This window comes from Chinchilla lanigera, unplaced genomic scaffold (assembly GCF_000276665.1).
Source record: "Chinchilla lanigera isolate Chin_1 unplaced genomic scaffold, ChiLan1.0 scaffold00002, whole genome shotgun sequence".
Classification (NCBI taxonomy): Eukaryota; Metazoa; Chordata; class Mammalia; order Rodentia; family Chinchillidae; genus Chinchilla; species Chinchilla lanigera.
Window position 1 is genome coordinate 18,245,938 of NW_004955403.1, and position 14,201 is coordinate 18,260,138.

The 14,201-nt window shown below is 37.8% G+C and overlaps 1 protein-coding gene across 3 annotated transcripts in view; it reads left to right on the forward strand.

Annotated features, from left to right (window-relative positions):
- Positions 1-14,201, forward strand: part of Ttn (titin) — a 271,046-nt gene that overhangs the window by 188,594 nt on the left and 68,251 nt on the right. For all 3 annotated transcript variants that reach the window (XM_013512608.1, XM_013512603.1, XM_005373371.2), the window contains 22 exons: positions 334-636; positions 769-1,068; positions 1,161-1,457; positions 1,558-1,842; positions 2,028-2,321; positions 3,623-3,922; positions 4,036-4,344; positions 4,427-4,617; positions 5,012-5,441; positions 7,143-7,451; positions 7,569-7,717; positions 7,799-7,831; positions 7,926-8,055; positions 8,149-8,448; positions 8,542-8,859; positions 9,948-10,244; positions 10,339-10,638; positions 10,721-11,035; positions 11,126-11,274; positions 11,983-12,133; positions 12,223-12,504; positions 13,853-14,155. In XM_013512608.1, coding sequence (XP_013368062.1) covers positions 334-636; positions 769-1,068; positions 1,161-1,457; positions 1,558-1,842; positions 2,028-2,321; positions 3,623-3,922; positions 4,036-4,344; positions 4,427-4,617; positions 5,012-5,441; positions 7,143-7,451; positions 7,569-7,717; positions 7,799-7,831; positions 7,926-8,055; positions 8,149-8,448; positions 8,542-8,859; positions 9,948-10,244; positions 10,339-10,638; positions 10,721-11,035; positions 11,126-11,274; positions 11,983-12,133; positions 12,223-12,504; positions 13,853-14,155 — 5,745 coding nt within the window. The remainder of the gene's footprint in view (positions 1-333; positions 637-768; positions 1,069-1,160; positions 1,458-1,557; positions 1,843-2,027; positions 2,322-3,622; positions 3,923-4,035; positions 4,345-4,426; positions 4,618-5,011; positions 5,442-7,142; positions 7,452-7,568; positions 7,718-7,798; positions 7,832-7,925; positions 8,056-8,148; positions 8,449-8,541; positions 8,860-9,947; positions 10,245-10,338; positions 10,639-10,720; positions 11,036-11,125; positions 11,275-11,982; positions 12,134-12,222; positions 12,505-13,852; positions 14,156-14,201) is intronic.

A 14,201-nucleotide genomic window follows, 5' to 3' on the forward strand; every position in this document is an offset into this window, starting at 1 on the left:
AAGAAAGAAAGAAACAAAGAAAGAAACAAAGAAAGAAACAAAGAAAGAAACAAAGAAAGAAACAAAGAAAAAGAAAGAGAAAGAAAAAGAGAAAGAAAAGAAAGAAAAAGAAAGAAGAAAGAGAGAAAGAAATGGGAAATAGCTTTATCAAATAATTTTCAGTTACATTTTATGTCTTGGCTATGTTTAAAAAAAACAGACCTTGTTATTCATTAGCTAATGCAATACAAAAATATCTGTGGGAAAACCAGAAGTTTTGTCAAAGATGCATGCTAACATTTACATTTTCCATAGCAACAAATTTTGAATCACTGTTCTCTTTTGAAATATTAGATATACCAGGACCACCAATCAACTTTGTATTTGAAGATGTCAGAAAGACCTCAGTCCTCTGTAAATGGGAACCACCCCTTGATGATGGTGGCAGTGAAATCATAAACTACACTCTGGAAAAGAAAGACAAAACAAAACCTGACTCAGAATGGATTATCATCACTTCAACACTTAGACATTGCAAATATTCAGTAACAAAATTGATTGAAGGAAAAGAGTACCTCTTCCGTGTAAGAGCTGAAAACAGGTTTGGGCCTGGACCACCATGTGTTTCAAAGCCATTTATAGCTAAAGATCCCTTTGGTAAGTTTCTTTTAGCATTGGAAGCTTGCCTTTTTTACCTTTGTCTTGTGCTTTGGTACATATATATTATCGCAGTTTGCAAAATTGACTTTTATGTCATATTAGGGAATTAATTTAATTGTTTTTCATCAGAACCACCTGATGCACCTGATAAGCCCATTGTGGAAGAAGTTACCAGCAACAGTATGCTAGTGAAATGGAATGAACCAAAAGATAACGGAAGCCCCATCTTGGGTTACTGGCTTGAAAAACGTGAGGTTAACAGTACACATTGGTCTCGCGTCAACAAAAGCCTTCTGAATTCATTGAAAGCCAATGTGGATGGCTTATTAGAAGGACTCACCTATGTCTTCAGAGTATGTGCTGAAAATGCAGCTGGACCTGGAAAGTTCAGTCCACCTTCCGACCCCCAGACAGCTCGTGATCCGATCTGTAAGTAATTCCTAAAGAGGAAGATGAGAGTAAGCTATGGCATATTTTAAAACTGTCAGTGAGTCTCATTTGTGTACCTGCCTTCATTCTAGCTCCACCTGGGCCACCTATCCCAAGAGTTGCTGACACAAGCTCTACAACTATCGAACTGGAATGGGAACCTCCAGCTTTCAATGGTGGTGGAGAAATTATTGGCTACTTCGTCGATAAGCAGTTAGTTGGCACCAATGAGTGGTCACGCTGCACTGAGAAGATGATCAAGGTCCGTCACTACACTGTCACACAAATCCGAGAAGGTGCAGATTACAAACTTCGGGTGAGCGCTGTCAACTTGGCAGGCGAAGGCCCACCTGGAGAAACAGAGCCTGTTACCGTGGCCGAACCACAAGGTACTTATTGGTTACTTGAATAAAATTATGGATATTTTCCCAACAGGGGACTGTTTTTTCATCTTGCCCAGGCTAATGCATGACTGTTCTCTTGCAACAGAGCCTCCAAATGTGGAACTAGATGTTTCTGTCAAGGCTGGAATACAAATAATGGCTGGGAAGACTCTTAGAATTCCAGCAGTGGTGACTGGCCGCCCTGTGCCCACAAGAGTATGGACCATAGAAGAAGGGGAGCTGGATAAAGATCGTGTTGAAATAGAGAACGTTGGAACCAAATCTGAACTAATTATCAAAAATGCACTGAGAAAAGATCATGGCAGATACGTGATTACAGCTACCAATAGCTGTGGTTCCAAATTCGCAGCAGCCCGGGTAGAAGTTTTTGGTAAGGAATGTTACATGGATTTTCATAGGATTTTCAAATGATACATCTTATTACAATGATTTGTTTTGGGGCTAGGGATACAGTTCAGTGGCATAGTGCCTGCCTGGCAAGCACAAGGTCCTGAGTTCAATTCCCGGTACCAAAGCAAACAAACAAACATTGATTGGTTTTGTTCTCTTTTTCAGATGTCCCTGGTCCAGTTCTTGACTTAAAACCTGTTGTAACAAACAGAAAGATGTGTCTGCTTAACTGGTCTGATCCAGCAGATGATGGAGGAAGTGAACTCACAGGCTTCATTATTGAAAGAAAAGATGCCAAGATGCATACTTGGAGACAACCAATAGAGACAGAGAGATCTAAATGTGACATCACAGGTCTTATTGAGGGACAAGAATATATGTTCCATGTTATTGCCAAAAACAAGTTTGGTTGTGGCCCTCCTGTTGAAATAGGACCCATTCTTGCAGTGGATCCACTAGGTAAAAGAGGTTTTCACTGTGTTTATAAAATAACTACTGTTTTCCTTCTAGTTATATCATTTGTTTGCTGAGTATGGCTTCAAACTCCCAACAGTCTCAGATCTAGAGACTACCTAAAGAATAGTAAAAAAAAAAAAAAAAAAGTAAATCAAGTAACTACTAGCAACTTTAAAGATACCATATTTGGTGTAATTCTAATATAATTTTTGGCTTTAAGCATATTAATCACAAATAGTTTTCTGTACTTAAAAACTTTGTTCTACTAAGGCTTACAAATAAGCTAAAAATAATTTAGAAATATTAAATCTTTCCAATAGAACATACTGGAGTAGGTTTTTTTAATTTAACAATCTAAACAGTGTTTCTTGTTTCTCTAAAAGATTATGGAACAGATAATTGTCTTAGGATAAATACCTTAGTCTTACTCTGCTATCAAGAAGTCCTTAAAGGGTAATAAAACCTAAAACCTTAAAGGATCACCAAAGAAAATCAACTAAGGAAATCATCCAGAAACCAACATGAAACACCTTAAAATAGTGCACACTTTTTAGTGCACACTGGCATCCCATTTAAGAAAGTAAGGCCTCTATGAAGACCCAGCCCTCAAGAGACCAAAAGAGCTACTCCTTTATGACTACCCCTAGGGAGGAAGAAAGGAAATTATGTCCTATACCACTACTATTGCTCATTTTAAAAAGCCCACTGTACCTCAAGTTACGCTGAAAGAATGAAATCAGAGATAAAGTGCAGAGCTTCTAATTGCAGTAACAGTACCTAGTACAGATTGGGTCCAGTTCATCATTCAAAACCTCTGCCCTTCAGTACATAAAATGATAGTAGCATTACATAAATTCTCTTTCCATTGTATTTTAAACCCACACTGGAGGCAGCACGCCTCAAAGTGTAGTCAGTAGCCCTACCCACCATCTGTTAATAAAAGAAGAAATACTTTCCTCTCAGCTGGTCATCAAATGCAGAATGTTACCCACCTATTTTCATAGTCCACTAGGATTAGAAGCTTTTCCTATGGCAGAAGTAAACAATATGAAATAGCAAATGTAAAAAATCATCTATGTCCTTTGATTTATTTTTATTTAATAATCTTGATAGAAAAGTTGCTAAAAAATGCTATCTGCAACAATTATTAATAATTCTGATGAACTGATATGTTCTGGGAAGGACTTTAAAGATGGATATAAAGTAATGCCAACAAGCTTATACTTTACAAAGTTAAATTGAAATGAAATATTACTTCTTATGCAAATCTTATGCTCATGATTTTCACTTGCTTCTGGTTAAAGGTCCTCCAACGTCTCCTGAAAGGCTCACGTATACAGAAAGGACCAAGTCCACTATCACCCTTGACTGGAAAGAACCCCGCAGTGATGGTGGCTCTCCCATCCAAGGATATATCATTGAAAAGCGACGTCATGACAAACCTGACTTTGAAAGGGTGAACAAGCGACTCTGCCCAACCACATCTTTTCTCGTTGAAAATCTTGATGAACACCAAATGTATGAGTTCCGTGTCAAAGCCGTCAATGCAATCGGTGAAAGTGAACCATCCTTGCCTCTTAATGTAGTCATCCAAGATGATGAAGGTGTGACTCCAATATAATTATTGTAACATACTTTACAAGGCTGCTGTTAGCCTGTCGATTGAGAGAACACCCATATGACCTTGTGTTCTTTTCTCCTTCTCTACTCTTTGCAGTGCCTCCAACTATTAAGTTGCGTCTGGCTGTTCGAGGAGACACCATCAAAGTGATGGCAGGAGAACCTGTTAGCATCCCTGCCGATGTGACAGGCCTCCCAATGCCTAAGATTGAGTGGTCCAAGGATGAAAAAGTGATTGAAAAACCCACTGACACACTTAAAATAACCAAGGAAGAGGTATCCCGAAGTGAGGCAAAGACTGAGCTTAGCATAGCCAAGGCAGTCCGAGGGGACAAAGGCACTTACACAGTCACCGCTTCTAATCGTCTTGGATCAGTGTTCCGAAATGTTCACGTTGAAGTATATGGTATGTCCTGGCTTCCTATGTCAAAAAGAAATTCACGATCTGCTTAAGAATGCCTTCTCAATCTCTGTCGGTATCTTTCTAGACCGTCCCTCCCCACCAAGAAATCTTGCTGTTACTGACATTAAAGCTGAATCTTGCTACTTGACGTGGGATGCCCCTCTAGACAATGGCGGCAGTGAAATCACTCATTATATCATTGACAAACGTGATGCAAGTAGGAAAAAATCTGAATGGGAGGAAGTCACCAACACTGCTGTAGAGAGAAGATATGGGGTAAATTCTTCTAAATATTAATGTCCTATGCACATTAAAAGGACATGACTGATTTGATATCATTTTAGTATAATTTGATGATTAAAGTCAAAACTATATGTGAGAAACTATTATTTTGTTATTGTAACATTTAGTACCATGCACATACTGTCACTTAGTAAACACTATTTGATATGCAGATATTCTTTTACTTGAGAGATCCACTATGAGGTATAGAAAATTTACAGATTCATATTTTAAAAGACCACTCTCCTTTTTCTGTTATCTCCACGTGTTGAGTCAGTATGTTTCAATTTATAGTGATCTCCCCCAAAATAAGTAATTTTAAAATAAGTAAAAAAAAAATAACCTAAGTAAATTCTTTCTAAGAAATTTCTATTCATCTAAATTCTAGATTTGGAAGCTTATCCCCAATGGCCAGTATGAGTTCCGAGTTAGGGCAGTGAATAAATATGGAACCAGTGATGAGTGCAAATCAGACAAAGTTGTCATTCAAGATCCTTATCGCCTTCCTGGACCTCCTGGAAAGCCACAAGTCTTAGAACGCACCAAAGGTTCCATGCTAGTGAGCTGGACTCCTCCTTTGGACAATGGCGGTGCCCCAATTACTGGCTACTGGCTGGAGAAGCGAGAAGAGGGCGGGGCTTACTGGTCACGTGTGAGCCGAGCACCAATAACCAAAGTGGGATTGAAGGGTGTGGAATTTAACGTTCCCCGCTTGATCGAGGGTGTTAAATACCAATTCAGAGCCATGGCAATTAATGCTGCAGGAATTGGCCCTCCAAGTGAACCATCAGATCCAGCTCTTGCAGGAGACCCCATATGTAAGTATGCTTCCATTTCTGGGACTCATTTCTAAAGGACACAGTTACTAAATGGGTAATTGTACTCTTAAACTTCTTGTAGTTTTCTAATTTTAGTATATGTGTTGCCGAAGTGAGTGTTCTGGTAGTTTTCTATATCAACATTTTTTTTTTCTTTTTTTTTTTTCCTAGTACTGAGGGTTGAACCCTGGGGAATGAATCCAGGCACTCTCTACTACTAGGCTATATCCCCAGCGCTTTTTATTTTGAGACAAATTTTCACTAATCTGTCCAGGCAGGACTCAAACTTGTGATACTCATAGCCCAGCCTCAATTTTATTAATTAAAGTAAAATATTTTTATTCACATAGACAATCAGAATAGATATGGAGATATATATATAGAGAGAGAGAGATATAGATATATGTACACATCCATATGCACACATATATACATATACATAAAAGCATACAGTTTCTAAACTCTTGGATTAAATTTAGTATTTTATGAGAAATCACAATAACAAAGATGTAGACTATAAGGTCCCCTGTGCTATCAGGTTTCGATAAACTTCTATCTCATTATATGTTCTGAATATCATTTTTTCCAACTAAACAGACCCTCCTGTAGGAATTCAACAAAAAGCAAAATGTTGTTAATTTTTCAGCGATATTTGTTGAGCAATGCTACCAAGTTCTCGAGCAAAGACTAATGCAATACAAAAAGAGAAAAATCCTTCTGAAAGATCTAAGAGCGCATCATTTCAAAAATGAAAATAATGTGACATTAATAGTTAATTCTGAGTCTTTGGTTGACCAGTATTGCATGTCTATATCTGTTTTCATGAGAAGCCACTTTGAAGATATCAATATGTAATACAACCACCATTGTTAATTCCCTACCACTTTGTTTGTAACTCTGTATTGTCTGTATTGTGCTTGTGATATATTGTAAAATGTTGTATGTCTGTTAATGTTTCCCTCCTTTTATCTTTAAAATAAAAAAAAATAGTTAATTCTGTTTGCTATATAACTTCTCGGATTAGATTATCTGTATAAAAAATTCAACTATTTGATGAAAAGACTTAAAATATTCTCCAGTGCTATATGAAGAATGAAGTAAGGCAGTCATGCACTCATTCATCAAACTAGTATTGAAAACAGACTATGTTCAAGGTTCTATGCTATACACAGAAGGAGAAAAGTCATGAGTAAAAAGACAAAGAGATTTCTACAGTTGTGAGACACTCTCAGAAATGTAAAGGATGTTATTTTTGAATGCTGATCCTATCCCAAAGAGCATTAAAATTAATTTGTCTTCAAAGGTTTACTGGTTAGTGATGAAATCATTTTTTTAACTTTTATATTTTAATTTTATATTAAAAGAGTTTTATATCTTTAAAGTCAATTTTCAGTAAAAATACTGTAAACTGTCTTCAAAGGAATCTCAGAGGTAAAATAAGTTTTTCACCACTTGTGTAAAGAGAATGTAGATCTAAACTAAAGATAGGGAGTAGTCTTTCCTTTCCCAGTTAGTTGTTTGCTTTCTCTATTTTTGCACTCATGCTAAAGTTAAATACACTACTTCCTATATGTCTTATTCTGTTTAGCATTCCTATTTTAATAGATTTTAAATAATCATGTGTGGCCAAGATTCTTACTATACATAAAATCAGCTTTCTATTACCCTGAATATCTGATGTTTTGTTTCTTTTCTTACTAGACCCACCCGGCCCACCTTCTCGCCCAGAGGTCAAAGATAAAACAAAGTCAAGCATCTCACTGGCATGGAAACCTCCAGCCAAAGATGGTGGCAGTCCAATCAAAGGATACATTGTAGAAATGCAGGAAGAAGGATCTACTGACTGGAAACCAGTCAATGAACCAGACAAACTCATAACTACCTGTGAATGTGTGGTGCCTAATCTGAAAGAACTCAGGAAATACAAGTTCAGAGTGAAAGCTGTCAATGAAGCTGGTGAATCAGAACCAAGTGACACAACTGGAGAGATCCCTGCTACTGATATTCAAGGTATAAATCCTTACTCTTATGATCTGATTCTGAAATTGATAAACCAGCTGAGCACAAGTCAATTATTTTTTTGAGAAATGTCTGCTCAATCCTTTTATATTACTCATGGTATTACAGAGGTACCAGAGGTCTTCATTGACATTGGAGCACAAGACTGCCTGGTTTGTAAGGCTGGATCCCAGATTAGAATCCCTGCTGTCATCAAGGGACGCCCAACACCAAAATCATCTTGGGAATTTGATGGAAAGGCAAAGAAGGCAGTGAAGGTAAGAAAACTACAATTCTCCCATGTTTCCCATCAAATCACTAGAAGTATTTATACCACAACCATTTTTCTTTTCTAATAGGATGGAGTTCATGACATACCTGAAGATGCACAGGTAAAAAAAAAATGACAATTGAAATAATTCAGAACATAGTTCCTCAGTACTCTTTTATCTCATTCCGTGGATCACCATTATTTTCCTTATACAGCTGGAGACTGCTGAGAACTCATCAGTGATCATTATTCCAGAGTGTAAACGGTCTCACTCAGGCAAATACAGCATCACAGCCAAGAATAAAGCAGGACAGAAGACTGCAAATTGCAGAGTTAAAGTCATGGGTAAGAAAGACTTTTAATGATGTTGCAGAACAAGAACAAATTATTTTTAAACTTCTAAGAAACATTGCTCACATTGTGATTTGCATCCAACAGATGTACCTGGTCCACCCAAAGATCTGAAAGTCAGTGACATCACCAGGAGTAGTTGCAAACTTTCATGGAAGATGCCAGATGATGATGGAGGGGACAGGATCAAGGGCTATGTTATTGAGAAGAAGACCATTGATGGAAAAGCCTGGACTAAAGTCAATCCAAACTGTGGAAGCACCTCATTTCTTGTGCCCGACCTCATCTCTGAACAGCAGTATTTCTTCCGGGTGAGAGCAGAAAACCATTTTGGAATTGGCCCACCTGTGGAAACCATTCAGAGGACCACAGCCAGAGATCCAATATGTAAGATTTAAAATCTAAGTTTAAAATATCTTCTCAAAATTGAACAATAGTGTTATAAATAATACTCAATGCTTCCTTGGACTATTTTTACAGATCCTCCTGATCCTCCCATTAAACTCAAGATTGGCCTTATAACAAAGAACACAGTACACCTGTCATGGAAACCACCTAAGAATGATGGGGGCTCCCCCGTCACCCACTATATTGTTGAGTGCCTTGCGTGGGACCCTACTGGGACAAAGAAAGAGGCATGGAAACAGTGCAATAAGCGTGATGTGGAAGAACTGGAATTTACTGTTGAAGACCTCATTGAGGGTGGGGAATATGAATTCAGAGTCAAAGCTGTCAATGCTGCAGGTGTCAGTAAACCTTCATCCACTGTTGGCCCTGTGACTGTGAAAGACCAGACATGTAAGTACCTACATACTGACAGAGAATTTGCTCTTTGTGCTTGCCTTCCTACATAGTTAATAATGGTCCAAATTTAAAAAGAGGTAGTGTATCTGCCTCAGGAAGCACTCATGAACACAGTGCTTAACTATTCCCTCAACTCTGACAGAACTATCATACTTCCTTACACATTACCTTTTTCCTCATTAAAGGAAATATAATTTTCTTACTATGATAAGCTATTTCATTTATCAGAAGCTAAAACAGTTCTTACTCTACTCTAAAGCATCAGAAAATAGCCAGTCATTTGCCTAAAAACTGATATGACCAGGGGCTGGGGATTTAGCTCAGCGGCAAAGCGCCTGCCTGGCAAGTGCAAGGTCGTGAGTTCAGTTCCCGGTACCGGAGAAAAACCAAAAAAAAAAAAAAAAAAAAAAAAACTGATATGACCAATTCATCTTCAAAATCAAGTTTCTTTTTCTCTGTTTGAGAAAAGGATGTATCCATTTTGATAGATCAAATATACATACAAATATGGTACTAACTTTCCTCTAATTATTATTATCATCACTACTTCTGTGTATTTGTTCATTTCTCTTTTCCAAGTGAAGAGGCTCTATTTACTAACCTCTTTGCACAGTCTTATATTAAACTTCTGGAAAATTGTTTTGCCTCTACTAGCAGTTACATTTCTTATAAGGGGAATTCACCTCAGAGTGAACAGTGTAAATTTCTTTATAACTTTGCATGAATATTTTTTAAAACTGTCATGATGGAATTCCCAAATCTTAGCTAGTGATTTTCATTCCTCTCTGCTCTTTTGTCAGATTATGCCTGTGCATAATGATGTCAAAGGAAAAAGAGCGATTAGCTGATGAATAGTATCATGCAGATCTAATGAACATCCATGCATGATACTTGCACGTATCTGTTCCCCAGACGAGAGTATTAATGTGAAAGACACCCTCATTCTTTATATTGGACTTATACTACAAAGTCTGACTGTATAGTAGATTCATATAGCTTTAAAATAGTTACTGGGAATTCTACTTTCTATCTTTCTGTGCTTTTTGCTCCTGATGATAACTTTTTAAATTTTTATAATCTAGGCCCACCATCAATTGAGCTAAAAGAATTCATGGAGGTCGAAGAAGGAACAGATGTTAACATTGTGGCCAAAATTAAAGGTGTTCCATTCCCAACGCTTACCTGGTTTAAAGCTCCTCCGAAGAAGCCTGATAACAAAGAACCTGTTGTCTATGACACCCATGTCAACAAACTGGTGGTGGATGATACTTGCACTTTAGTTATCCCACAGTCTCGCAGAAGTGACACTGGCTTATTTACCATCACAGCTGTAAATAACCTAGGAACAGCATCGAAGGAGATGAGATTGAATGTCCTTGGTAAAGAGTTCATGGTTTGATTAAAACTACATGCTTTTCTATCCGTATTTTAATCACAGAACTGACAATGTGTTCTTCATCTGAACCATTTTAGGTCGTCCTGGCCCTCCAGTGGGACCCATAAAGTTTGAATCTGTTTCAGCGGATCAAATGACAATATCTTGGCTTCCACCTCTAGATGATGGTGGATCTAAGATTACAAACTACGTAATTGAGAAAAGAGAAGCTAACAGGAAGACATGGGTACGTGTCTCCAGTGAACCTAAAGAGTGCATGTACACAGTTCCCAAATTGCTAGAAGGCCATGAATATGTCTTCCGAATCATGGCCCAGAATAAATATGGCATTGGAGAGCCCCTGGACAGCGAACCTGAAACAGCGCGTAACCTCTTCTGTAAGTAGGATAACATCTTCGTATACAAAGCCTTTCTTATTTGTGACTTTTATAGTTTCTTATAAATCAATTTTTTCCACAGCTGTTCCTGGAGCGCCAGATAAGCCAACAGTTAGCAGTGTGACTCGTAATTCCATGACTGTCAACTGGGAAGAGCCAGAATATGACGGAGGCTCTCCTGTGACCGGATACTGGCTAGAAATGAAAGATACCACTACGAAGAGGTGGAAGAGGGTTAACCGAGATCCTATTAAAGCCATGACTTTGGGGGTTTCTTATAAAGTGACTGGTCTTATTGAAGGCTCTGATTACCAGTTCCGGGTATATGCAATCAATGCTGCTGGCGTGGGTCCAGCAAGTCTGCCATCGGATCCAGTGACTGCTAGAGATCCAATTGGTAAGCCTTGAAGCCACTCATTTAAAAGAAAAACATTACGTTCTAAAAGTACCATAGAAAAGAATACTAATATATACTGCTTCTTTCCAGCTCCTCCCGGCCCTCCAATTCCCAAAGTGACAGACTGGACTAAATCATCCGTGGACCTAGAATGGTCTCCCCCACTAAAAGATGGTGGATCCAGAGTAACTGGATACATTGTTGAATACAAGGAAGAAGGAAAAGACGAATGGGAAAGGGTACTATAAATAACCTAAAATTGTAGCAGTTATTCTCTGTCCTCCTAACTTCTTTCTATATTTTTGGATTAAAAAATCAGAAAAGTAATATAATCATAGCTGATAATCCAAATATCTGTTAATTTCAAAAATTTGATCAGATTAAGGTTAGGGGAAAAAGGGAGGCCCAATAAATGGGTACCAAAATATAGAGGAGAAATAAGTTCTAGTGTTCTACAATAGTAGTGTGACTACAGTTTACAACCACACGATATTAACTTTATAACAAACTAAAAGAGTTTGAAGGTTCCCAACATAAAGAAATGACAAATATTTAAGGAAATGGAAATGTAGTTACCCTGATTTGATCATTACACATTGTATACAAGTATTGAGTTATCACTGTTCCTCATAAATATACATATGATTATCATGTATCAATGTAAAAGTAATCAAAAGTTGTCATGCTATTAACTTCTTTTAGTTATAAACCATGGAAAGGTGGAATAAATGAACAGGGTGGTTTTTTCAATCATTTGACAACAATTTTAAAACATAATCCCTAGAAAGTAATCCCATGCAGTCTTATCTGTAATATCTGAGCCCTAAAACTGAAACTGGCAACAATTTTCCTGAAATAACAAAATAGGCTGCTAGTTTATACCTTAAAGCTGTGAAGCTAGGAAGAACTATACTAATATTTAAATGTGTTTGATTGTCCCCCACCAGGGCAAAGACAAAGAGGTGAGAGGAACAAAACTTGTTGTAACTGACTTAAAAGAAGGTGCATTCTACAAATTCAGAGTGAGAGCAGTCAACAGTGCTGGCATTGGAGAACCGGGAGAAGTCACAGACATCATTGAAATGAAGGACAGAATCGGTAACTATCAAAACTTCTAGTTTTTCATCAATATTCATGTTTCAGATTGAAAATGAAAATCACATTTCTAATTTCCACTTGTTTTCCAGTGGTACCTGACCTGCAGCTAGATGCCAGTGTCCGAGACAGAATTGTGGTTCATGCTGGAGGGGTGATCCGGATCATTGCCTATGTGTCTGGGAAGCCCCCTCCCACTGTCACCTGGAACATGAATGAAAGAGCCTTACCTCAGGAAGCCACCATTGAGACCACAGCCATTAGCTCATCCATGGTCATCAAGAACTGCCAGAGAAGCCACCAAGGCATCTATTCTCTTCTTGCCAAAAATGCGGGGGGAGAAAGAAAGAAGACAATTATTGTTGATGTATTAGGTAAATACTTTTGATTTGTCCGTGCAACTTTTTAAACAAGCATTTTAGTTATATCTACAACAAGGCTATGCTGTAGTAAAAAAAAAAAAAGTATGTTACAAACATATAAGGAATATCATCAACAATCCCATTGTCCATTATTAGAATTTTTAAAATTTTTCCCTTTGCCTGTTTATCCTACATATATTCTATATAGTTGTACTCCTACTGTTTTTTTAATGTAACATGCCAGGATGAGCAATTACTGTGTCATTATGTAGTTTTTATAAAAGGAATTTTCCAGCAAATGTGCATCAGTGTTTCACATCTTGCCAGCAATGACAATTTTCACACCTCAAAATTACACTTATTTGATAATTATAATAATGCATAACCTCTCTGAGGGTCTCAGTACTCTAATTGAACAGAAGTATCATATTTAGTTACTAGTAGTACATTTCTCATCACTGAGTGTTGAGTTGAAGATCACATGGTCTCTTTCATGCCTCTTGGTTGTAATCCAGGAATTTGTTTGGCATATGAAACCTTCCCACTCCGAGCTCCTGGCTCCAGGCACAGCCTTACCCAAATGACCCCAGTTTTCATGTGAAAATCGCCAGTCCTCTATTAACATAATTAATATAAAAATGGCATAAGGAAAAATATTTCATTCAGCAATAGTCTTAAAAATTTTAGGTTAACTTTAAGCTCCTAAGCCCTTCTATTCCTAAACACCCACCTCTTTAACTGGAAAACCAGCACACTTTCACATTACCATTCAAACCCTCACAATCCTTCCGAGATCTGGGCCTCCTGAACTGTCCCTTGATTAACTATTCACCCAGAAAAAAAAAATAAAATAAAATCATCCTCTTTCCCACTGAGAGAGGAAACAACACCAAAAGTGATCATTTCTGTCCTTGACTCTCCCACCCCTTTTCCCTGCAGCTTCCTCCCATCTGGCACAAATTTTGCCTTTTACACTCGAGGCACTCATAGGTAAATGGATGCAACTTGAGACTATAATATTAAGTGAAATAAATCAAACACACAAGGATAAGTATTGCATGATTTACCTTATATGAAAACCTAAAATATAAATAAAAAGCAAAATAAAAGATAATAGGAAAAAAAATCATTTCTCTCTTTGGCAGCTACTAAAACCATGGTAGCCAATAAATGCTGCAAGCCTACTTTATTTAAAAGTGTGATAAAATATAAATGAGATGGTAACTCAATTAATAGACACACAACCTTATTTTCTTCATGGTCACCTGCTTGTCTCCTTTTTAAAAACAGAGGGCAAACATGTTGAGCATTGTACTTCATGGAAGACAAATGGCTTGAAACCTTTTCCTCTTATTTCCAGATGTGCCAGGTCCTGTCGGAATACCATTCCTGTCTGACAACCTAACCAATGACTCCTGCAAACTGACATGGTTTTCTCCAGAAGATGATGGGGGCTCTCCAATCACTAACTACGTCATTGAGAAGCGAGAATCTGACCGCAGAGCATGGACCCCAGTGACATGCACGGTCACCCGACAAAGTGCTGTCGTCCAGGGTCTCATTGAAGGGAAATCCTACTTTTTCCGAATCGCGGCTGAAAATAGCATAGGCATGGGCCCATTTGTGGAGACACCAAATGCACTTGTCATCAGAGATCCGATAAGTAAGTACAATTTAAAATGACTTTGTGCTTAATTACCTATTTACTC